This window comes from Microtus pennsylvanicus, chromosome 10 (genome assembly GCF_037038515.1).
Source record: "Microtus pennsylvanicus isolate mMicPen1 chromosome 10, mMicPen1.hap1, whole genome shotgun sequence".
Classification (NCBI taxonomy): Eukaryota; Metazoa; Chordata; class Mammalia; order Rodentia; family Cricetidae; genus Microtus; species Microtus pennsylvanicus.
Genome location: NC_134588.1, coordinates 20,993,262 through 21,017,342, shown reverse-complemented (window position 1 = coordinate 21,017,342; position 24,081 = coordinate 20,993,262). Strand labels below are relative to the sequence as shown.

Sequence of the window (24,081 nt, the reverse complement as noted above, 5' to 3'; positions counted from 1 at the left end):
CTGGCTTCCACATAAACATAAAAGTGTATGTGCACTTGAACACACATGAGCTTGTGTATGTGCACACAAACACACAAGAAAAAACACCCTGGCTGTTACAGTTAGATGTGGTCTTGACAGATGATATGACTAAGACATTTTTCATTTTCTTTTTGGTGATAGCTGTGGTTATAGCCCCCGTAGACTCATGTATTTGAATGCTAGGCTCACATGGGTTGGCACTGTTAGGAGATGTGGTCTTGTTGGAATAAGTGTCTCACTATGGAAGCATGCTTTGAGGTCTCATGTACTCAGGCTACACCAGTGTGATACACAGACTCCTTCTTCTGCCTGCAGATCAAGATGCAGAACTCTCAGCTCCTTCTCCAACACCCTGTCTACCCACACATTGGCATGTCCCACCATGATAATAAGATCTAAACCTCTAAAAGCCACTCCCAATTAAATGTTTTTCTTTATAAGAGCTGATGTGTTCTTGGTGTCTCTTCACAGCAATATAAACTCCAAGGCAACAGCAGAACTATATGCACTAATTTTTTTCACCTTAATAAAATATCCAGGTGAATTGCTTTTTAAAAAGATTCCCTTTTTTGTATACATCTGTATAGGGAGGGGTCTGTGCTTATGAATGTAGGTGCCCTTGAAGTCCAGAGGAGGGGTTGCATCCCCTGGAGCTGTAGTTAGAGGTGGTGGTGAGCTGATGGACATGGCTGCTGGGAATTGAACTTGGGTCCTCTGCAAAAGCAGTATACACTCTTAACTACTGAACCATCTCTCCAGTTCAGGATGGCTTTCTTTTTAAGATTTTATTTTTATGTTTAATTATATGTACACTGAGCCATCTCTGCAGCCCCAGCAGACTGGCTTTGCTTAATTCTTCCCAGTGTTTTCCAGGATTATAATGAGATCTGCAGCAGTCTAGTTTAGTTTCCCAGTAGACTCTGTGACAAGGATTCAAGGTCAAGTAAATGATCAAGAAGTGCAGGAAAGAGCAATAAAGGACATCCGTCAAGGAAGAAAAGCAGCCAGCAAAAGACACGCTGTCACACCCGCTATCCCCACAATGAGCTATATACTTTGCACAACTCAGTACAAAACAAAACACATGTCCTCTTGCTCAAAAGTTATGAGAGTGCCAGCAAGATGGTCAGAAGGTAAAAGTGCTTGCTGCAAAACCTGACAGCTGAATTTGATCCCTGGATCCTACTATAGAAGAAAACAGACTTCACAAAGTTGTCTTTTGACCTCCACCTGTGTGCCATGGCATATGAACAGCTGTGTGCATAAATACATGCCATATATGCTTGCTTAAACACACATGATGTTAAAGTTTCTAAGAATTTTAGTGGCTGGAGAGATGGTTCTGTTGGTAAAATGCTTGTCTTGCAAGCATGAGGACCTGTGTGCAATCTACAGAACCCACGGAAAACGATCACGAAGAAGAGGCACGCTCTTGTCATCCCAGAGCGGGGGAAGAAGAGGAGGGTCCCTGGGCTCACTGGTCAATCAGTCTAGCCTCCTTGGCAAAGAGGAAGTTCAACAGTGACGAACAGTGTCTGAGAGAGGACATTCGGAAGCTGTCCTCCGGCCTTCACACACGTTTACCTGTGAACACATAGACACACAGACAGACTTGTAAGACAGTAACAGTAGCAGACAGAACCTGTCTGCCGGCACACATGTCACTGACCATGGCTGCTATGTTAGGTGTCAGCTTAGCCTGTGAGGAAGTCTGGAGTGCAGAGCACAAGGTCTTAGCATTCTTCCTTCTGAGGAATCACCACCGCTTCCTCCCATTGTGGACACGGGGTGGCTTCTGTCAAAGAAGCCCGAGCAATGCTGTTACTTGGGACAGGCTCAAGGAGTGGAGTCCAAGGAGAGTTGGCAGGTCACTATCAGTACCTAATAGGCTACCAAATGCCAAGATATGGGTACACAGCTACTTATACCCCAAGCAGGGGCAAATGTCTCAACCAGTGAGCCACAATTTAGTGGGCACACTGGCAAAGTCCTTTAGTGGCTAATCTCAGTGGTCAACTTAATGAATATAGACTCACCCAAGACACAGGTGTCTGAACTTGACTGTGGGGATTGTCTTATTAATTGAGGTGGCAATCCCACCCACTGTGGGTGTCACAGTTGGTTTCTCTGGACCGGAACCCTGCAGCGTGCGGAGGAAACAGTCATTGGTTTCTGCTTCCTGACTGTGAACGAGAGGTGACCAGCTGCTTCAAGCTCCTGCTGTCGTAACTTCACAGCCATGACTGACTCTGACCTTGATCCGTGATCAAGAGTCAAACTTTTTCCCTGAAGTTGCTTTCATGAGGATGCAACATGAGGAGAAACTAAGACCGGTCCCAGCCAGGAAAATACTCATCTCTTGTCTGTGTTGTCTGCCTGCTTCTTAGCCAGCTCTCAGGACACCTGTCATTTCTATGTATGGGAAGTCAAACACAAGTGAGAACAATGATCAGAGGGAGCCATGATCTTGTGTTTCTAAATCATGCATAGTATTTGTTTGCAAATAAAAATGTTATGGCCCCAGAGGGCTGGTTTTTGTTCCCCCTCATGAGCCTCATTTATCTCTTCAGGAAATAGAGCTAGGATTAGTCTCGAGCTATGTCTGCAAGATCTGAGACCTCTATCTCAGACGCATTCAGAAAGTAGTGTGGACATTATTTCATTTCATCTCTAAATCACTGCAGTTTCTCTGAGATCTTGGGAAAGGGAGTTATGGAGATAACTTATGGTGAACTGTTTACTGCCCGAGAGTCAGAATCTGAGTTGTAGGGGCTGGAGAGATGGCTCAGAGGTTAAGAGCATTGCCTGCTCTTCCAAAGGTCCTGAGTTCAATTCCCAGCAACCACATGGTGGCTTACAACCATCTGTAATGAGGTCCGGTGCCCTCTTCTGGCCTTCAGACATAGACACAGACAGAATGTTGTATACATAATAAATAAATAAATAAATATTTAAAAAAAAAAAGAATCTGAGTTGTATCCCCAGACCTGTCTAAAAAGCCAGACATGGAGGTATGCGCTTGTAATGCCAGTGTGGAAAGGCAGAGACAAGTAGATTCCAGGGGTCTAACTGGTCAGCCAACCTAGCTCACCTGCAAGATTTCGGCCAATAAGACCAATAAGAGACCTAATCTTAAAAAAAGTCACAAGATGAATGATGCCTAAAGACTGATACTTGGCGGATTGACCCTTGACCCACATACATTTGCATACCTATGCATACTCATATATACAAATACACACACATGCTCGTACATGCTTGGGGAAAGGTGATGTTAACAGGTTGCCTTCTGATGAGCATGTCCTACATAATGTGCTTATGTCCTTTAAGCTGGATGATGTCCCCATCCTGTTTCCCCTCATCACGTCATTTATGAGGTTTCAACACCAGCCTCTTAACTACTGTAGTGGTTTGTTTATTTTATAAATTTTATGTGTCAGCATGAAAAGTCATGAGGAACCCAAACAAGTTGTTCTATGTACATCTGTGTGTGTTGGGGTTGAAGTTAACTTTTAGTATGATAAAGGGGAAAAGCGGGTTACTCTCCTTGATGTGAGCCTCATTCAAGCAGTGGAAAATCCAAGTAGAAGATCAAAACTGATATTCCTATCCCCAAGGGAGAGAAAGTTGCTTCTGCCTGCTCTGACTTCAAGCTGAAACACTGTATTATTGTTTCTCTTAGGGTCAAGGTAAGAATTAGCTCTTCTGGGGTCTTGAGTCTTCTGGTAATTGATTTGGAACTGTGCACTAGTTATCCTGGTCTCCAACTGGCTGCCTCACCCTGCAGCTCTTAAGATTTGTCAAATATTCTCTCTCTCTCTCTCTCTCTCTCTCTCTCTCTCTCTCTCTCTCTCTCTCTCTCTCTGTGTGTGTGTGTGTGTGTGTGTGTCTGTCTGTCTGTCTTTCTCTTTCCCTCCTTCCCCCCACTCTCATACCCACAGCACACACACACACACGCACACTTCATTGGTTCTTTCTCTAGAGAATCTTGACTAACACAAATACACATAATTAGACATAAACTGGATACTTAGGCTATCAGCTAGAGGAAGTTGAGGCACTGTCAGCTGCCCAGGTTTGTCCATCTAGGAATAGGAAGGCTGAGCTCATAGACTGGACAGAGTTGGGGAGAGACTCCGGGTACCAGGATGCAACCCACATCATCACCGTGTAGTTGACAAGTGGAGCAGGTCATCCTGGTAGACACTCGTTACTAAAAGCATCGTCACTGCCATTAGGTTTCCCATGAGCAACAAACGCAGACACTTTTACTTAAATAAGATATGAACTCAAAATTCATCTTTTTCTTTTAAAAAATGTTCTTAGTGTGTGTTGGGGGGCATACACATGCCATGCAACACATGTGTGGGTCAGAAGACAAACCTCGGGTGCTAGTCCTTGCTTTCCATATCTGAGACCAGTGGTCCAGACCACTTGCCTCATGACATCTTGGAGTCTCCTGTTTTCTTCTCCCATCTCCCATGGGAGCTCAAGTGTTGCAGACACACACTAAGCATCCGGCTTTTACATGGGTTCTGGAGATCTGCACTCGGGTCCTTAGACTTGAGCAGGGAGTACTGTACCCACTGAGCCATGTTCCTAGCCCTAAAAGCTTGTCTTGATGTCTGTAAAACATGAATGCCTCATGCTAGCACCTGCCTGTCCCCACACCCCTGCTCACTTCATCCCAAGGACCTGTGTTTAGGGAGAGTCTCGGTCCTGGAAAGTCTCATGCCCACATACCGCATGATTATTCATTACAAAAGACAGCAAGATGATGGCTTCCGCTGGCAGTAACTGCTCCTTCTGGTCTCAAAGGGAGTTGCTTGACATGATAGGGCACTGATTTCTCAGAATTATAGGCACAATTGCCATGTGTGTCGTTTAAATACTGTCTTTCTCTTGAAGATGACTGGCCACAAGGGAATGCAGGGTAACACTGTTTGCGGAGCCTGGGAAAATAAGTCTTCTAAGATTTGGCCCTGCTAGCTTGAGGACTAACATTCAGTTCCCAGAACCGATGTAAAATAACTGAACATGGTAGGGTACCTATTAACCCAGTGCTGGGGAGGTGAGGCAGGAAGGCCCCTGGGGCTCACCTGCAAGCCAGCCTGGGCTCTTTGGAGGACTGGGGCTCCAGGCAGGGATAGAGACTGTCTGATACCAATAAAAGTTAGTGTCTAAGGAAGCACACCCGCTATTGACCTTTGTCCTCTACGTGTGTGTGTGTGTAGACATTTGCACACACATATACACACCAGTCCTCACAAAATACCCCCTTATCTTCCAATCAGTATATTATCCCACATCTAACAGCAATTACATAGAATTTCATGTTGAGTTTACCGCAGATCTTTTTTTATGGATATTAGTTGGGTTGAATTTTATAATAAGATTGCTGGAAAGGACAGTCTGCTGTGGAGAGGACCAGAAACTCGCATTGTTTAACTATCCCTACATGAGAAGGCTGTGTCCATTTTGCTAATGGTGCAGGAATCCCTGCATCCAGACAGCTATTCCCAGCACCTGACCACTGGCATGAGCCGTGTACAAAGGGAGCATTGCTGCAGAAGCAGACAGAACAATACGTCACTAAACCATGCCTGTTAGTGAGCTGGGTTTGTAAGGGCGATAAACTCTGATGCAGGGTGGCGTTCTGTAGGCGTTTGCTGGAGAAGCTAAGGTGAATTCCCTCAAAACAGATGGCGTGGGCTGTGAACCTCACAGAGTTGTCTCTGTCCGTGGCACAGTGGACCAGATCTAGCTACACAAACACTTAGAGCTGCAGCTTGCTCCCTTCCTCTGAGGCACTAAGGACCCCACAGAGGAACCCAAATGGCCTCTGTATCCAGCTCCTTCTGCTCCCCTTTCTCAGTTCCGTTTGGGGATAGGAGGGCAAGGCACTGTAAGTGTGTGGTAATGCTTTAGTTTCCAGGGACTTTTCAACACTTTATTAACTTGGAACTTTTGACTTCCTGCTTATTCCCAACCTTCAGCGATGCTGTTTTTATTTTCCTTTCCTCTTCCCCAACAGCGCTGCTTACAGAGAGGATGTTGAGTTTGAACATTCCAGTTATGGCTTCATAACTCGGCTCAGGGTTCCTTAGCTTCTGCTGCTCCCCATCCTCTCCTCCCTCTATCCTCTCACCCCCATGGATTGTCTTTGTCTTAGTTACTTTTTCTGTTGTTGGGATAAAAATGCCCAGACAAAAAAAGCAACTCTCAAGGAGAAGACATCTATTTTGACCTGCAGGTCTGGGGAATACAGCCCTTTTTGATGGCCCAGGCAGGGGAGGCACGGTGGCAGGAGCAGGAAGATGGCTGGTCACATTGCCCCCACATGTAGGAAGCAGGAAGTGAACAGGAAGGAAGGGCAGGCTCTCAAGCCTCAAAGGCCATCTCCACTTCACAGTCAATGAACAGCAACCTTGTCCCATTGTCCTCCCTTGCTTTTCACCTTCCTCTTATTGTAGCACACTTCTCCATGCATACCGCTGCTCTCCAGTGTGGACGAACCCGCAGTAGCTCCGACACGTCTTTTCATGTCTCCTTGTCCTCTTGCAGGACCTTCTAGAGAAGCAGTTGCTCATTCTGTACTATTCAGCATGCAGTAACACCGCTGTCACCCTCTCGGAAGGCCATGTTATGAAAATAGCCGAGGATGGTATCAACACATATTCTTGATAACATCTTTCAATTTTTTATGTATTATCCTTGGATCAAAACGGTGCAGTTTCTCATCACATTTTCTGTCAAGTCTTGTTTATTTTTCCTAAACAAAGAAGAAAGCTGGAGGTAAAAAAAAAAAAAAAGTAAGATTCAAACTTCAAGGGCAGAATCCAAAGTGCTAAACTCATTCCTGAGCCTTCCCGTCTTCCATATGCCAACTGGCATTTTCGGAACCAAAATACTGTGCTAGAAACAAAACCGAACCTGGAGTTTGCTATTCAGAAACTATACCTCAATTTCCATTACGACTGCGGCACTTGTTAGTTAGGGGGGATCTGTGCCCCCACCTCTATATTTTTGAGTCATGTATTTCCCCAACTTAGACGGTAATGTTGGGGAAAGTCAAGAGGGGGACTCATAGTGCCTGTCCTGCCAAGTTGTTCTTTGATATATCTTTAAAGAAGAAAAACATTGCGACCTTCCTAGCACTCTGCCATGTAATCTTCCCTAGGGAGATGTGACTAAATGTCTGCTTCCCACAGATAGAGTACCAAGGACCAGCCAAAGAAACAATCCACCATCACTCTAGCTTAATGACCCTGAGGGTATTGAGGCCGTATAAAGGGGTGTTAGGATCAGAAGCACATGTGGTCCATGGACCGTGAGTTGGGATGAACCCACCCTTTCAAGTGTATAGTACAGCAAGTTTCAATAAATGCATTCAGATACCATACAGAACTACTTCTGAAATCATGGTTTAGAATAGTATCTCCCCAAAGTAAAGGCTTATGTTCCCGCACAGCTAGACCTCCCCTAACAACCCATCCTGGGGACATTCTAACCTGCTGCCTACCACAGAGTGGTGGGTGGTTCCTGTCTTTGAACTTTATGAAAATAGAGCCATCCTGAGAACATCAAGTATTCTGGATGTGGTCTCTTAGTAAGTGGGACCCACAGAACTTTCTGGGCTAGCATATTCTCAGTGGGATTTTTGCTTACATACTTCTTTAATTTTCTGCTAATTAGAACTGTGTAGCTATGCCACAGTTCATCTTTTGGTTTACTACTTGATAGACAGTTGAGTTGTCTCCAGGGTACACTATTATGCAGAAGGCTTCCATAAACATTTGTGCAGAAGTCTCCAGGTGAGCAAATGCCCCATTTGATCTCAGGTAATAATGCTATTGCCTGGCTCTATGGTAGGTACTTTGTATGAACATACCAGGATTTTCCAAAACACATGTATGGCTTTGTATTCTTAGCAACACCTATTTCTCTTGTTCCACATGCTTGCCACTATTTAATATTTGCGTGTTCAGCTTTGTCATTTTAGCCTATCTATTGTGAAGTAGGGTTTTGTTTGTTTTGAGGTGGGGTTTTTATGTGTATATATGTATGTATATGAAATGTATGTGATCTAGGTATTTGTATGTGCAAGTGTGTGCGCGCTTGTGTGCTCACAGAGGCCAGAGGAGGTCACATACGCCCTCCTCTATAACTTCATATTATTTCCTTGAGGCAGGGACTCCCACTTAACCTGGAGCTAGGCTGGCAGCCAGCAAAGCTAAACATCTGCCTATTTCTACCCCTACTGCACGCAGAGCTGAGGTTATAGATATAACCAGTTCTTTCACATGGGATCTGAACTTGGGTCCTCACACTGACCCAGCAAGTGCTCTTGCCCACTGAGCCTTCTCTCCAGCCTGTGTAGTTTTAGCCTGTGTCTCTTAATGCTGGCCATGATTCTCTGTATAGATACACCCTCTTTGTTGACATATATCTTCAAAATTCCAGTTAAATTTTGCTTCATGTCTTATTACTAAGTTAATTCATTTTATTTGGGATTATAATCCCCTTTCAGATATATTTTTTGCTTCTCAGCCTGTTGCTTGCCTTTTAACATTTTTATATCTATTTACTTATTTTTCTCTGGGAGAGTCATGTGTACCATGACATGCATATAGATACCATATATCACTATTGTTATATATTACATATATGTAACTTCTGGGTAGAAATGTGAAATTTTTATTAATACTGTTAAATAGCTTTTATAATTCTGTGTTTTACATTTTTAAGATTAATTTTTATTAATTATGTATATGCATGTGTGTCTCTTTGGGAGTATGTTCCCATTAGTGTATGTGTCAACAGAGGCAGGAGGTGTCACATCCCTTGGAACTGCAGCTGGTGATGCGCTTCGTGTAGGGGGCGCCTGGAACTGAACCCAGGTCCTCTGCAAAGACAACAGGCACTTTAAACTGTTGAGCCATCGTTTCATCCCCTAATTAATTTTTACAGTCTTGCCAGGCTTTCTTTTGTTCCTTTCACTAGGCTAGAGATGGCAGTCCATCATCTCCTGGCTTTCATGGTTACAAAGAAGCAATCTGCTGTCTGTCTTGGTTCTTCTGGGAAGGGTCTGATCAGGGGCTCACATGATTTTACCTCAGACTTTCAAGCCATTTGATTATGGTGTATCTTGTGTGGTTTTCTTCAGTTTTGGTCTGGCTAGGATTCATTGAGTTTCTTGGATGTTGGATTTTATAGTTATTTATTAAATTTGGTAACATCTGTGGTTCTTTTTCATTTCTTTCCTCTGATTTCTTTGCTTCCCTGGCTCCAATAGAGCTAATTTACTTACTTAGTATTGACTCCCAGGTCACTGAACTGCTGTTTTCTGAATTTTTTCCTGCCTTTGTTTTCTGTGTTTTATTTCGAACCACTTAATGATCTTCAAATTCACTGATGTTTCTTTCAACTGTTTCAAGCGTCTCTGTTACTAACCCCATACAGTGCATTTTTCATTTGCACGTAGCTTCTCATTGTAATGATCTCTGTGTCGCTGTCTTTATTATTTTGATCCATCTTGATTGTGTACAACTTTTACTTACATCTCCTTATATTTTTAGAGTGTTAACAATAACCATTTCAAGTTCTCATTTATTAACTTCATTATCCCTATCATTTCCTTTTCTATTTGTTCTGGTTTAATTCTCTCTTGGCTATGAATTCCAGTCACCTGCTCTTTTGTATGCCTCATGATATTTAATTGGATACCAGAGAATGTGAACTATACCTTATTGTCTCTCTGTAGACTGTTAGACTTTGTTCTGGAAGACACTTTATGTATTAGCACGGAAGTTTTTATTTTTCCGAGACTTCCATTCAAGTTTTATTATGACAAGTCTAAGGAGCTTTTATTCTGAGTACAATTTAGTTTCACTCCTGAGGCCTGAACCTTCTTCGAATTCTGTGTTCCTTATATTGAAAGGCCTCACCTCTTCTGATGGTAGGAGTGTCATGTTATTTCTTTGTGTGAGCTCCAGGAATTATGCAACCTACTGCTTCACGGTAATTGTCTCTGTGATCCGAGCTTCACCTCACGCTTGGGCTGCACTCGGACAAGACTGTAAGGAAACCCCTGCTCCCAGCTTTCCTCTCTTGTGCATTGCCCGCTGATCCTAGCTGCCAAGTCCCTTCTCCCTTAATGTCTGCATTATCTCTTCAATCTGACAAGACCTCCAGGCTCTATATGGATTCTCTCTCAAAGTTCAGAAACCAAATTCAGGCAATTGTCTGAAGAAATTACAAGCTCACCACATTTTGATTCAGAGATCAAGTTCTGTGCAACCTACTGTCCAATTTATAATGCCAGTAGTGTGTGTGTGTGTGTGTGTGTGTGTATGCATGTATGTGTGGGTATGTGAATGTGGCAGTTGTATTCATGTGTGGATGTTTATGGGTATATGTGTGTATATGCATGTGTATATATTTATATCCATGTGTGTATGTGTGTACACATATACTGTGTATATGCATGTATATGTGTGTATATATGTAGATATGAATTTGAGGATGGAATATGCATATATGCATTATGTTTGTATATGTGTGTGCAATCATCTGTTAAAATTTGTATTAGTTGCTGAGTTGACTAAATCTCTGCATGTCTCTTGATTTGTATGCTTCTTGTCAAATAAACTCTTTTAAATCCCTTCCCACAGCATCCCACCCCTAATTTATTTTCTTTCCTCCCTTCTCTCATGTGCCTTATCAAAGCAGATGCTATCCAGGCAGGTGAGATGCGGAGTAGAGGCAAATGTCTATAAGATGAATCAAGCTTGATATGGGGAGGAAGGGACTTGGGGAGGCAGAATTACCCACAATAGCCATCAGTGCCTATCAGATTCAACCAGATAACTGTTCACTTTTCACTTGGTTTTGTCAAGACAGCCAGAGTAGTGGGAGGGAGAGGGAGGAGAGACTATGAATCGAATGGAGACAAAGGTAACCTTTTAGGACAGCAACGTTGTACATTTTCCAAGGAGAAACCGTGATTTACTCATCTGGGAATGAAATGAGTTTGTGCACAATGCAGAATGAGTAAGCATCATTAGTCTAGACCTTTGAAACATCTTCCACAAGTGCCAGCTTGAAAGTGGATTAAAAGAGTGCACGGATACATCTGTACTATAATCGGGTTGCTGGGGAAGGAGCTAAGAAGAGATAAGGACAATGAGGAAATGAGGGGGGCAAAGAGGGAGACCAAGGATAAATTGTCTTTTGTACAACTAGAACAAATGATGAACAAGGGCAGGGCTGGAAGGAGCCACCGTGGTTCTACTCCTGTATGGTACCTTAGAAAGTTCTGCTGATAAAATTAGCTTTACTGGGCACTGAGGAGATGGCTCTATAGGTAAAGCACTTGCTTCACAAGCGGGAGGACCTGAGTTCAACTCCCCAGATCCCAGATAAAAGCCAGAAAAGGTAACATACATCTGTAACCCCAGCTCTTCTACCGTAAGATCTAAGGAGAATTCCCAGAAGCTCTTTGGTCAGTTAGCCTAACGCGTACAGTACAAACAAGAGACCCCCACCTCAAACAAGGTGGGAAGTGAGGACTGGCACCTTTGACCTCCACATACATGTATTACAAACACACACACACACACACACACACACACACACACACACACACATTTATTTTTAAAGGGGAATTTTATTTAAGGTTAATGTTTCTTCAGTTAGAAAAATGCCATGCTAAGAAGGGCAAGGTTTCAGCTCTGGGTGGGAAGAGGAAAGGGTAGGGTAGCCTTTGCTTCATAGAGAGCTGAGAGAGCTTCATGCTTGCTGTTCTCTCACACATGAGGACTGCACTGTAATTGACAGTTTGCTAAAAGAGAGATCTGGGATCCAAGTCTGTTCCTAGGTCAGTGATGGGGTACCACAAAAAACCTGTCTCTTAGCTTACACTTGACTATTGCAGGGAATGCTGCATAGAAGTCTAGGCGTTGTTTTCTAAGACATGGATACTACTGTAGCAAGGCATAAGGGGTTAGGAGCCCCCCTCAGCATTTTTAGCCAGAAGGGATGATAGCCTAGAGTTCAGCCTTTAGCTTTGCAAGCTCAAGGGCTATGGAGATGACTGAGTTGGTAAGATGTAATCTGAGCTACTGTAGGGACCTGAATTTGATCCCCATATCCCATGTAGATGCAGGCCACTTCAGTACAAACCTGGAATCTCAGTGTTTGAGGGACAGAGTTAGGAAGTCTTTGGAGCTTGCTGGTCATCCAGTTAAACCAAACGGGCAAACTTTGGGGTTTAGTGAGAGACCTTGTCTCGGAAAGTAAGGTGGAGAGAGAATGAGAAAGGCAGGGTTGATCTCTGGCCTCTTTGCCCACATGTACATACATGTGTGCACATACCTCCACACATAAACACATACACACACAAAAGAAATAGTAAAATTAATAGAGATTCAGAATTGTATAGAAAATCTGAGAATAGACACCCATAACACTATTTCAGAAGCCATTCCTCAGTAGGCTTCTCACCTTAAAGGAGTTTTATTGTATATATAGAGGAAGAGTTCTGAGTGCAAGGTCTTCATGGAAACACATTTCTAGTCTTTTTTAGTTTACACCTTTCAATGACATCCTGCCACAATCATTTATGCGATGCTACTGCCTGTGACTATCGGGTTTGAAGGGTACTGACCCTGCTTCAGGTGGTCCTTTTGTATGTTTGGTTCAAAGTAACTTTCCCTCCATCTTTACAAAGGGTTTTCATGCTCCACTTTTTTCCTTTAAAATTTTTAATATAAATTGTTCATTTTGAGTTATGTATTAGCATAAGCATTGTGCTGTATGTATTTTGAGGTCTGAGTGCAACTTTTGGGGGTCAGTTCTCTCCAGGCCCATTGTCTCCTGTTGTTTCTGCTGCCCTGTGTACTCCAGGGTAGCTGGTCCCTGGGCTCCTGTCTCTGCCCCCATCTCACAGTAGGAGTCCTGGTCCTATAGCTGTGTGCTGCTGTATGGAGCGTTTTGCATGTGCCGTGGGTCAGATTCAGACCATCAGGCTTGTGCTACAAGCACTATTACTTGCTGAGCCATCTTACCGGCCCTTCTTTTTAATGTTGTATTTCCTCTTAATGGCCTACTTTTTTGCTTATACTTACTCCCTATACGATAGTGAACCGAATTCCCAACATCTGGTGTTTTTCATGCCAAAGAAAGCTCAAAGGATCACAAAACAAATTCACATTCTCCTATACTTTCCTCAAACCTCAGCAGGCTTAAACCAGCTTGAACTTAGAGGCTGAGGCTGATTCTCACTCATCCCAAGCCATCACATTGCATGTGACCTTCTAGAAGGTCGCCTTCATGCCACAGCCAAAAGTTACCAAATGACTGGAGATAAATCATCAGTTTAATCCTTTTTTTCTTTCTTTCTTTTTTTGTACTGCTGACAAAACTGTGAGGCAAACTTGAAACAAATAGCCTACATTTAATGAAGGGGGTTTTGGCAACTGGCTTGAATTTCTTTCTCTTAAGCTTATTTCAGCCAGGCAGATGAAGAGGGGGATGTGCAAATAAAGAAATCTGTGTTCCCATCTGTGGTTGAAGGTTTTATTGGCAGCACCACACCATGTAGCTTAAAGATGTGTACAAACCTGGAGATGACGTTTACCAAGACGTATTTAACATGGCCACTCGGACTGCAGCCAAGTTAGGAAAGTGTGTCACTTAATAGGATGGTCTGAGATGCGAACTCCCGCAAACCACTCTCTCTGGCTGTTGAGTTGTGATGGATTTTCATTGTATATTTGGCTGAGGAAGATGTGTGTGTGTGCGCGCGCGCACACATGGCAAGTGAGAAATCAACCTTAGCTGTCATTTTTCAAGGAATGGCTGGCTGCTCAGCAAACCCTATGGACCTCCTGTCTCCACCTTCACTGCACCCCCACACCTGGTCTTCGGCGAAGGGTTTTATAGCTATGGCAGAAGTTTCCAATGTGAAAAGAGACAGATTGAAGTTTCATGTTTTCCATTTTCCTAAGATCTCTAGGGATTCAAGAGAAAAAATTAGTAGTAATGTAATTCATTTGAATCCACAAGCGACTAGTTCCCTGCATCGAATCATGGCCTAGTATAAGACCCAACTCCCAACATGCCTCTCAGGCTTTGGAAATGCAGACATCATCCTCAAAAGTTTCAGGTTTAAATGCTGAGGAGAGAGCGCCATCTGCAAAGCATTCACCCTGTAATCAATCATACCGGCCTGAGTGTGATCTCTAGAGCTAATGTTGACAGGAAAGGCCAGGGTGATACACAGGCTTGTAATCCCAGCTCTGGAGAGGCAGAGATCGGTAGATTCCCAGGGCTCTTGCCAGACAGCCTAGCTATTGATGAGCTCTGGGCCAATGAGAGACCCTGTCTCAAAGCCAAACCAAACCAAACAAACCTAAACAAGGGGAGGGCAACACCTCAGGAGCAACAGCCAAGGCTGCCCTCTTACAACAGCCAGCACACACAAACACAGTCACAGTGAACATGTACATACGTAGAACATGCCTACAAATAGCAAACAGACATATATACTCATATCAAAAATGTTCTAATTTTGGGTGTTTCCAATTTTGAGTTTTCAGAGACTCACCTAAAATGCTCTGACTATTGAAACCCTTTGAAGCAGTTTTGGTTCCAGCTATTTGGGTAGGGGATTTCAGGACACAGTGACAGGTCACTGACTGCGGTCATGTGTGACAACTTTCAGTTGTTCCATGTAACATCCCACGTTAAAGGCAATGCCATAAGCATCATTGGTTGTTTTTTTTTAATTACTATTGGCTCCAAAATGTATTTCTCAAGAAAAGTGCTCCTTCACTTTTATACACAAGACAGCTTCCACCCAACTACAGGTTCTTTGCTCCCTATTCGTGCGTTGCTCCTTAATACTGCTGATGAACTCATTCCCAAGGATATAATCACCAAACGGTAATTCCTTATGGTTTGTTCCATGGTTAAGAGCACTGGCTGTTCATCCAGAGGACCCAGGTTCAAGTCCCAGCCCCCACATGGCATCTCACAACTGTCTGTAACTCCAGTTCCAGGGAGTTACATCATCACACAGACACACATGCAGGCAAAGCACCAATGTACATTAAAATAAATAAATCAAGCCGGGTGGTGGTGGCGCTTGCCTTTCATCCCAGCACCCAGGAGGCAGAGGCAGGCAGATCTCTGTGAGTTTGAAGCCAGTCTGGTCTATAAGAGCTAGTTTTAGGACAGGCTCCAAAGCTATAGAGACACCCTGTCTCAAATAACAAAAACAACAAAAAAATCACTCTTTAAGAAGAATATATTTTAAAAATAAAATAAAAGACAGGTTGTTTAGTCTTCAAGGCAAGGCTTCAAGGATGACGGCTCAGTTTGCCTTGGATGTCCTGGCTGTATGGTTGGTGAGTGTCTGCAGGAGGCATCTGTCCTGGCCTGCCTGTTGCTGCTAATGGAGACTCGCTGAGCTCTGCCACAATGTGAGCTCTCTCCAGGCTGATGTAAACAAATGAACTCTGATTGTGAAGGTCAAACATCCCTTGATTTTTATTTTCTCAAAATCAGAAAAAAAATGCCCTACAAATCCAGTCCCCCAGTTTCAAAGTGCCTGGTTTCTCGTCTCATCTTCTGAGTCTTCAGATGCACCTTGTTTATTTGTTTGCATGTTTCATTACTGAGCGTGTGTATGTTGCATGTCTCTGTCAATGTGGTTTGTGAATGTTTGCATGTGGGTATGTGCATGCTTGTGTGTGTGGAAACCAGAGGGTGACAATGGCTGTCTACCTCCATTGCCTTCTACCTTATTTTTTGCTATAAGGTCTCTGGATGAGTCTGGGGCTCACCAGTCAGTCTAATTGGCTGGTGAACTCCAGAGGTCCTCCTGTCTCCACCCTCCCAGCTCTATACAACCGCACCCAGATTTTCACCAAGTTCAGACCTTCATGCTAAGCCAGCAGACGCTACTGAATGAGGTGTCTCCCCAGCCCACAAGTGGGGACTTTGTAGCTCATACCTGAAGTTAACAATTTCTTCTTACCGCCACCCCCCCCCCCAGACCTCTGTTGACTCTCCTGAGCTGCTGTTGACTTTCCAATAAGGTCACTTCCTTTGTGCCTGACGTCTGTGCCAGGTGAGACATAAGCTGAATCATTTTGAAGAGGTCCTTGCAGACATGCCTGTCTTCTTCTCAGAAATAAAAACTCATCCATCCCCTCGCAAACCAGACACTCCCGGGGTATGCACTGTTTCAGGAAGAGACGATTCTGAGTGTATTCCTTTGTAAGCTTCCTGCGTGTCCTGTGCCGAGCAGCCTCAGTGCACCCCATATGTGCTGAGAAGAAGGGTGTCAAGAGACCACTGTTCGTAGAATTGGAATTTTTCTCAAGGAGTCGTCTGATTTTTTTGTTCTAACCTCAGCTTTGAAATGACTGGGTTGCCATGCCCTAACTCGTCCCATGAGACTTCCTGAGATTGTTGGTGGTGACAGGTGTAAGCTCTTGCATTTAGAGACCAGTAGGAGACAAATGGGGCAGCGGGAATAGGTGGGAGGGCCAGCCCAGGCCAGAAATGTAATTGGTGACCTTGGAGGACTGAAGCCTGGTGGTACATTGAATGACCCAACCCTTAAACTCATTAGCCAGGCACCTTTGGCAGCCACCTTCACAAATGCAGATATGAACTTGACATCTGTCTAGGGCAAGACCAAGCCAACTCATTGACAATTCCAAACAGGCTTGGTCCTGTGAACTTTGTTCTTACTACAGCCATTTAATTATTTTATGGATTCTTCTAATTCTCTGAGAGGGGGTAAAAATAACTGGCCTCAGAAGTACAGTATCCAACACTTTTTCAAGTTGCCGTATTTTTGTGAGCGGCAGGAAGCTAATAGTGCTCTAAAGAAACTACAGAGAGATACATCAGCACTTTCCCTACGACCCTAGCTTCCCAAGGTGGAAGCATTCTGAAGGAATTTGCTTGAGGGGGAAACTCTGGCATCTGCCTGAGCCCTTATCCACAGCTCATTTCATAGGTTCTTAAAAATGACACCTTCACTTCCCCCATAGTCGGCACCTGGGAATTTTGGAAATTACAAAGAAAAAGTTGTTAAGAGCCAGTGGGTTCTGAGTTTGTCTGTGCTCATAGTCCTCAGAGAACCTAGGAATTCAAAGAGCCCCACTTACAGACTATGGCATGGCAATACTGTGTGCTCAAGGGAAAGGAAATGAGGGGATGGATGCCAAAAAATTCCAGTCCTCGGAATGGCAGCAAACAGAATTCCATCACTCTTTTGTTTTGGACCCCAAATTTGTCCTCTGTTCTCTTGTCGGAAGCTGCTACTATGTCTTTATTAGAGACCTAGCAGATACATTCAGACTTAAGGCCTAGGAATCATTGAAAAGAGTTTGTTTTCAGACATAGTTCTAAGTTTCTCTCTAATTTATCATCTTTTATTATGCATCTGAGTGTTGCCCTGCATGTTTGTCTATAAATCTTGTGTGGGCTTGTGCCAGTAGAGATCAGACAAGAGTGTCACATCTCTTGGAACTGGAGTCACAGACAGTTGTAAGCTGCCATGTGGGTGATGGGAATTGAACCTGGGTCCTCCACAAAAATAGCAAGTGCGCTTTACCACTGAACCACCTCCCCAGCCCTTATCTTTCTTTTAATAACAAGCTCTCTCACTAAACTTGGAGCTCACCAATTGGCTCAGTGGGCTAAGCAGCCAACCTATGGGGTCATAAGCACTTACTAAGACACCCAGCATTTTTATATGGAAAGAAGAAAGGTAGGGGAAGGAGAAGGAAGAAAGGTAGGAGGGAGGGAAGGAGGGAAGGACAGATGGACAGACAGTCATATCAGCAGACAGACTCCTGGCAATATCTTCTCATGCAGAGAGCTCATTATCTCTCCCAACAGTCTTGGAGTCTCCTTCATTGGAGAGGAAACAGAAGTGGTGACTGTCTTAGTTATTGCTCTAACTGAGGCGGCTTAGAGAAGGAAGCATTTCATTGGGGACTTGCTCACAGTTTCTGAGGGTGAGTCCATCCATAAGACCGTCATAGTGGAGAGCATGACCTGAGAGGCAGGCAGGGAGGTGTGCATGGTGCTGGAGCAGTAGCTGAGGATTTACATCAGGATCCACCGGCAACAAGCAAAGAGAGGGGGAGAGAGAGTGTGTGAGGGAAAGAGTGAGGCAAGGCCTGAGGTGGGCTTTTGAAACCTCAGAACCCACCCCCAGTGACACACCTCCTCCAACAAGGCCACCCTTCCAAATCAATCCTCTCTAACAGTCTACCACCTGGGAACCAAACATTCAAAAATACGACATTCTCATTTAGACCACCACAGTGGATTATCAGTAAGGACAGTGGACAGTAACGCCGACCAGGTGGAGGCCCAGAAATGAAGATGGCTAAAATTCTGCCCTCTGGTCCTGGGAGAGAAAATGACTCTCAGAGGCCAGCCATAGGAGTCAGGGACTCAACAGCCCATAGCTGAAGCAGATCCCATGGCAGAACGTGGAGGAGGGCGCCATATTGAGGATGGGAGCTGCCCTCTGCCTCATTCCGAGCATCCTGTGAAACACGGAAGCCCCTCTTCATACAGGAACTCTGCTTCTGTGTTAACTACTTCTCTGTTGCTGTAATAATCTGTCATGACCAAGGCAACTCACAGAAAGAAGAGTTGTCTCACAGTTCAAGGGAGATAAAAGTTCATCATGGTGACCAGGCAGGGCAGCAAGTGGCAGACATGGCAGCAGGGGCAGAAAGCTGGGAACTGGAAGTGGGGGCAAGTCTACTGACACTCAAAGCCACCCCCAGTGGTGGACTTTCTCCAGCAAGGCCCCAGCTCCCAAAGGTTCTGTAACCTCTCAACATGGCACCACCAACTGAGAGCCAAGTGTTGGAATGCCTAGAGAATTTGCCTTTTTTTTTCTTTTCTATTGGGAAATTTTCAGTTGGCTACTTCTAGCAAAGAAGACTGAAGAGGAGGGTAGGGTGATGGGCATATTGGAGTTTGGATTCTAACTGATGATGAAATGAGATTGTAGTGGCACAGATAACATTATTGGCCCCTTGGGTCTCTCCTAATATGGGATCAGCACCCTGAGCATTTGACCCATGTTATCATTTGTTGTCTCATCCTGTAGTATGACAGGCTCTCTTCTAAATTTCAGACTGGTTAAAGACCAGATGTTAATACTTGCAGCAGCATACAAGAAACTGGATCCCACTCTTGTACAGAGACCCCCAGCTCAGCTGGCAGTCATACCACAAGCCACTGTTCCTTACAGCACCAGAGACATGGTCCCTGGTAAAAACAAGGATTATGCCAAAGCTTTCCATTCCCCTCCATGTTCAAAACAGTGCTAGAGTGTATCTCTTACCCACTTCTAGACTTGCAAGGCCCTCATAAAACCATAAGATGACAAGGACATTTCATTCTGAGATTTTATTATATGGGCAGAAACTCTATACAACAACCAGATTTGGAGGGCTAGCTCATTAGCTTTTATAAACCACATTTCCATCTTAAAAATTAAATGAGAAGTAAGTTTTACCAAAAATTTTCTACATAAACTTTTCCTGAAGATGAGATATAGTTTATGGATTTGTGATATGCATGGTAAAATCAGCTTAATTTGTTCTAGAAAAATACTTGGGTGTCTAGAAGGAATAAAAAAAATCCAAAAGGTGTAACTAGGAAGATGTCTTAGTAAACTGCTTTACTCTGCAAGCCTGAGGCCATGAGCTTGGTCCCGCAGAACCTATGTGAAGAGCCAGGAGTAGAGCCAACATCTGTAAACTCAAGCTGAGGAAGAGCTCACTGGCTAGCTAGCCTAGCTGAATGGATAAGCCTCAAGTTTAGTGAGAAACCATGTCTCAACAAGTAGAGTGAAGGGGGACAGAGAGATGATTCATCAGTAAAGGGCACCAGCTACCAGTCAGAGGACTCAGCCCTGATTTCCAGCACCTCTATGGCAGCTTACAACTCTAGTTCCTGGAGATCCATTGCCCTCTTCTGGCCTTCAAGGGTACTGCACTCATGGTGCATGTACATAAATTCAGGCAAAAACACTCAAAGACATAAAATAAAAAAATATTTTTATTTATGGGTTTTTGATCCTACTGCACGTACTGGCTTTGGGGGAGCCTAGGCAGTTTGGATGCTCACCTTATGAGACCTGGATAGAGGTGGGCGGTCCTTGGGCTTCCCACAGGTCAGGGAACCCTGATTGCTCTTCGAGCAGATGAGGGAGGGTGACTTGATCGGGGGAGGGGGAGGGAAATGGGAGGCGGTGGTGGGGAGGAGGCAGAAATCCTTAATAAATAAATAAATTAAATATATATATATGTGTGTGTGTGTGTGTGTGTGTGTGTGTGTGTGTGTGTATGTGTGTGTGTGTGTGTGTGTGTGTGGTAGAATATGATTGAGGAAGACACCAGAGATGAACCTCTGGCCCATACACACACACACACACACACACACACACACACACCTGAACACACACAAAGGGCAGTGATGAGTTTTGTCACTGCAGAAAGTAATAATTAAGAGCAGAGTAGCCATAGCCTTCTTTTAATGGTGTCTGTCACACACATATCACATGGTCATCGCTGCTCAGCCCCATAAGTACATTTGCAATAACCTGCCCTCACTGTCCACTTGAGAGGCCGGGAACTGGGTCAGCCGCTGAGTGATGGTAATTCATGCAAGAGACATGCCGTCCCCTTTGTCAGGACAGCACTCGGCTCTGTTATGTGTCTTCATTATTCACTTTATTTCAGTTATTAAACTTCACCTAAATGAAGCCGTGTGAACCCCAGACTGAAATAAAGATAATTAAAACTAATTGTTGGTCTCTAGTGATAGTTCTTTTTTCTCTCACCGCTCTAGAGACCCATCTAGTGCTTATGGCAGCTATGGCCCCCATAATGGGCCAACCTTCTTACCTCGTTACATGAAAGCATTACTTTCGTATTCAGTGAAACCTCGGCTTCTCCCGCCTCCCTGGATATTTATTTTAGTACAGTGTGCTTCAAACATGTATCATATTCCTTCTATATTATTATTATGGTCATTATCATAATTGTGTGTGTGTATCCACATAGTGTAGGAGGACGGGGGCATGTATGCCATAGTGGGCAAGTGGAGGACAGAGAACTCTATGGAATTGTCTCCTTCCACCTACCCATGGGCACATGCAGGTCACCAAGCCTCTTCCAGATGAGCCATCTCCCAGGTCCTTTATCTAAATACTGTCTTCTTCTAAATACTTCCCTCTGGTGCCTCCTTCCCTCCAGATCCCATCCAAAGAACAACCATCGTTTTCTTTTTTCTGTCCGCCCGCTCTAATTTTTCTCTGTGTTTCTCTATATTAGAATCAAATTGCCAGATGAGAACATTGGACAGCGGGATTGGAACCTTTCCTCTTCCAGACTCAGGAAACCGCTCAATGGGACGATACACATGCCAGCAGGACTCGCCAGAGGACCCTGAGCCCCTCCCATCTCTCCATCCAACCCCATCTGTAGCTTCCTCTGCCAGAGCCCAAACCCTTGAACACAAAGTGCCTTGCTCCATAGACAGCCAGAGTTCCTCAGAGTCTACCATCATCCATTCCGTATCTGACCCCAGCATGATGGCCGGAGGGACGCAGAGTCACCTGCCCAAGCCCACATCCTCAGGTAAGGTGCCATCTACTGTCCAGTGAAATTGTTCACATCATAATAGCATGTTTGCTGATGAACGCGTGAAACCATCCAGCAGGAAATCTCTGCATACCCTCAGCCAAAATGTGGAGCAGCACACACAAGACCTTACCAGGGGCTGGAGAGATGGTTCAGTGGGGAAAGTAGTTAAGTTTGCAAATGCAAGAATTCTAGTTCAGTTACTAGAACCCATGTAAAGAAGCATAAAATCTGTCATCTCAGTGCTGGAGAGTTAGAGAAAGGCCAGTCCCAGGGTTTGCTGACCAGCAAGTCTAGACAGATCAACAAATGCCAAGATAGTGGGAGATTCTATACAAGATACCTGAAAAACAAAACTCCAATTTCTTTCTGTTCTCCACCCAGCATAGCACACACATGCAGACACACACACATGCACAGCACACACGCACATGTACACATTCATAAACATACACACATGCACTAATTAACAAAATGACATTATCAACTTTTAGTATTATATCCAGGGGTGGGCTTCATAAGAGGAAACAGCACACCAATAGATGTCTCTTAAATTGAAGAAACAAAAACGTGCAATATATATTCATGGGATTTTATCTTTAACCGCCATTAGGACTTATTGAATGTAGGGGTTGGAGATATGGTTCAGCCGTTCAGGGTGTGGACTGCTCTTGAAGAGGTCCTGAGTTCAATTCCCAGAACCGTCATTGAGTAGCTCAAAACAGCCTGTAACTCTAGGGAATCCAAGGCCTCTGCGGGTACTGCACTCAAGTACACATACCTGCCCAGAAACACATCTCGACACATAATTAAAAATAAAAGAAATCTTTTTAAAGAGGATATATTGAATATAGAACAAGTTAGCTCCCAACACATTGACCTAAGTGGAACGTTGTGTGCCCACTAAGCAGAAACTGTAAGTCTCTTGACATAGTGCTATCTCGTTAATGTACATTTACACGCTGCTGAACTATAAAGACTTGGTTTGATTGATCAGCAGCAGATTGTGTGTTGACTGCAGAGGAAAAGTGGCTGGCCTTCCCATCGAGACCTGCCTGCAATCAATGGAAAGAAGCTTTTATGAGGAGAGACAAGGCCAAGCTAAGGGTCAAAGTTTTTTTCATTGTTCCCTCGATTAAAAATATTTATTGCAGACCTGGATGATGCCCAATAATTCTTAACATGTGTGGTTGTGGCTCTGACAAGACGGGGATAAGCACATGAACCAGAACTCTGAAACAGTGCTTTCGTTACAGCTAGAGGATCAGAAAGGAGCCACAGATGAAGGTTATATTCTAGGTTTCTGAGCATTTAGAAGAGAAGGCTGTTAATTAAACATGTTTGAATGGATGTATCAGACTGTTCCCGTGACTAAATTCTTCACACAGAGATAGCAATGGCCAAGGGGCCTCATCAGGACTTGTGCTCCTTCCCAGGCGAGGTTACATTTTTAAAGGCCATAATGCATATTATTTTTTAAATAAGTGCAGTGTTAATTAATGGCACAGCCTCCCGAGCTTCAGGGGCAAAATCTTAGTTATAGATTATGTGCTCTATGCCTGAATAGTTGCATGTGTGACCTCAATTCGGCAGCGGACTGCCGAGTAGACTCCATGATTAAACACTGTCATTATAACAAATTGAATAGAAACCACAAGCTTTGAATTGCTTCATAAGAAGGGGACAGGAAGGAGATTGTTCTGATCTTGCCACTTACATTCGCAGCATCCAAATCCCAAGGCTTGCGTCTTAATTAAATTGTCACGAAGAGTTTGTAAAAAGGTACTGCATGGGGGACAGTGAGGTGAGCATACAGGAGGCCATCTTAGGGTCACCCACCCTGAAGTCACCTGTCCGTGACACCCACGGAAGCAGGGGTGCTTTATGGTGTGTTTCTCAGTGACCAGTTGTTGGGGGAAAAATTAGGCAGTGCAGAAGTTTTGGGAACAAAAAGGAAAACGGGATTCCACCACTTCCTCTGTGATTTCCACAACTGAATGTGGCCTTTTTCTTGTCCCGATTTCAAGCCTGGAGGCATGTGAGCACATTTCACAATGTCAATAAAAGCATGGCTGTCTTATCTTCTCACCTAAGCCGACTGCTAGGGAGGGCTGGGTGGCCTGTCCTATTGATAAATAGGGAGGTGTCTTCTTTTTTTTACAGTTTTCATACAGGTGTATATTGTATGTTGTGCCTGCTCTTCTTCATATTCCCTCCACCCTCTTTCCTTGTCCTTCTCTCTCCTACCAGTTCCCTTTGTCCCCCTACATTCTTTCCTTTCTATTTTTATGTCCTCTGTAATATATGGTTTTGTGTAGCGATATAAAATATAAGAACTACATGCATGAGAGAAAACATACAG

General features: G+C 44.0%; 1 protein-coding gene across 3 annotated transcripts in view; it reads left to right on the top strand.

Moving 5' to 3' along the window:
- Nckap5 (NCK associated protein 5) overlaps nt 1-24,081 on the top strand; it is a 791,944-nt gene that overhangs the window by 703,703 nt on the left and 64,160 nt on the right. For all 3 annotated transcript variants that reach the window (XM_075987773.1, XM_075987771.1, XM_075987772.1), the window contains one exon: nt 21,411-21,716. In XM_075987773.1, the coding sequence (XP_075843888.1) occupies nt 21,411-21,716 (306 nt within the window). The remainder of the gene's footprint in view (nt 1-21,410; nt 21,717-24,081) is intronic.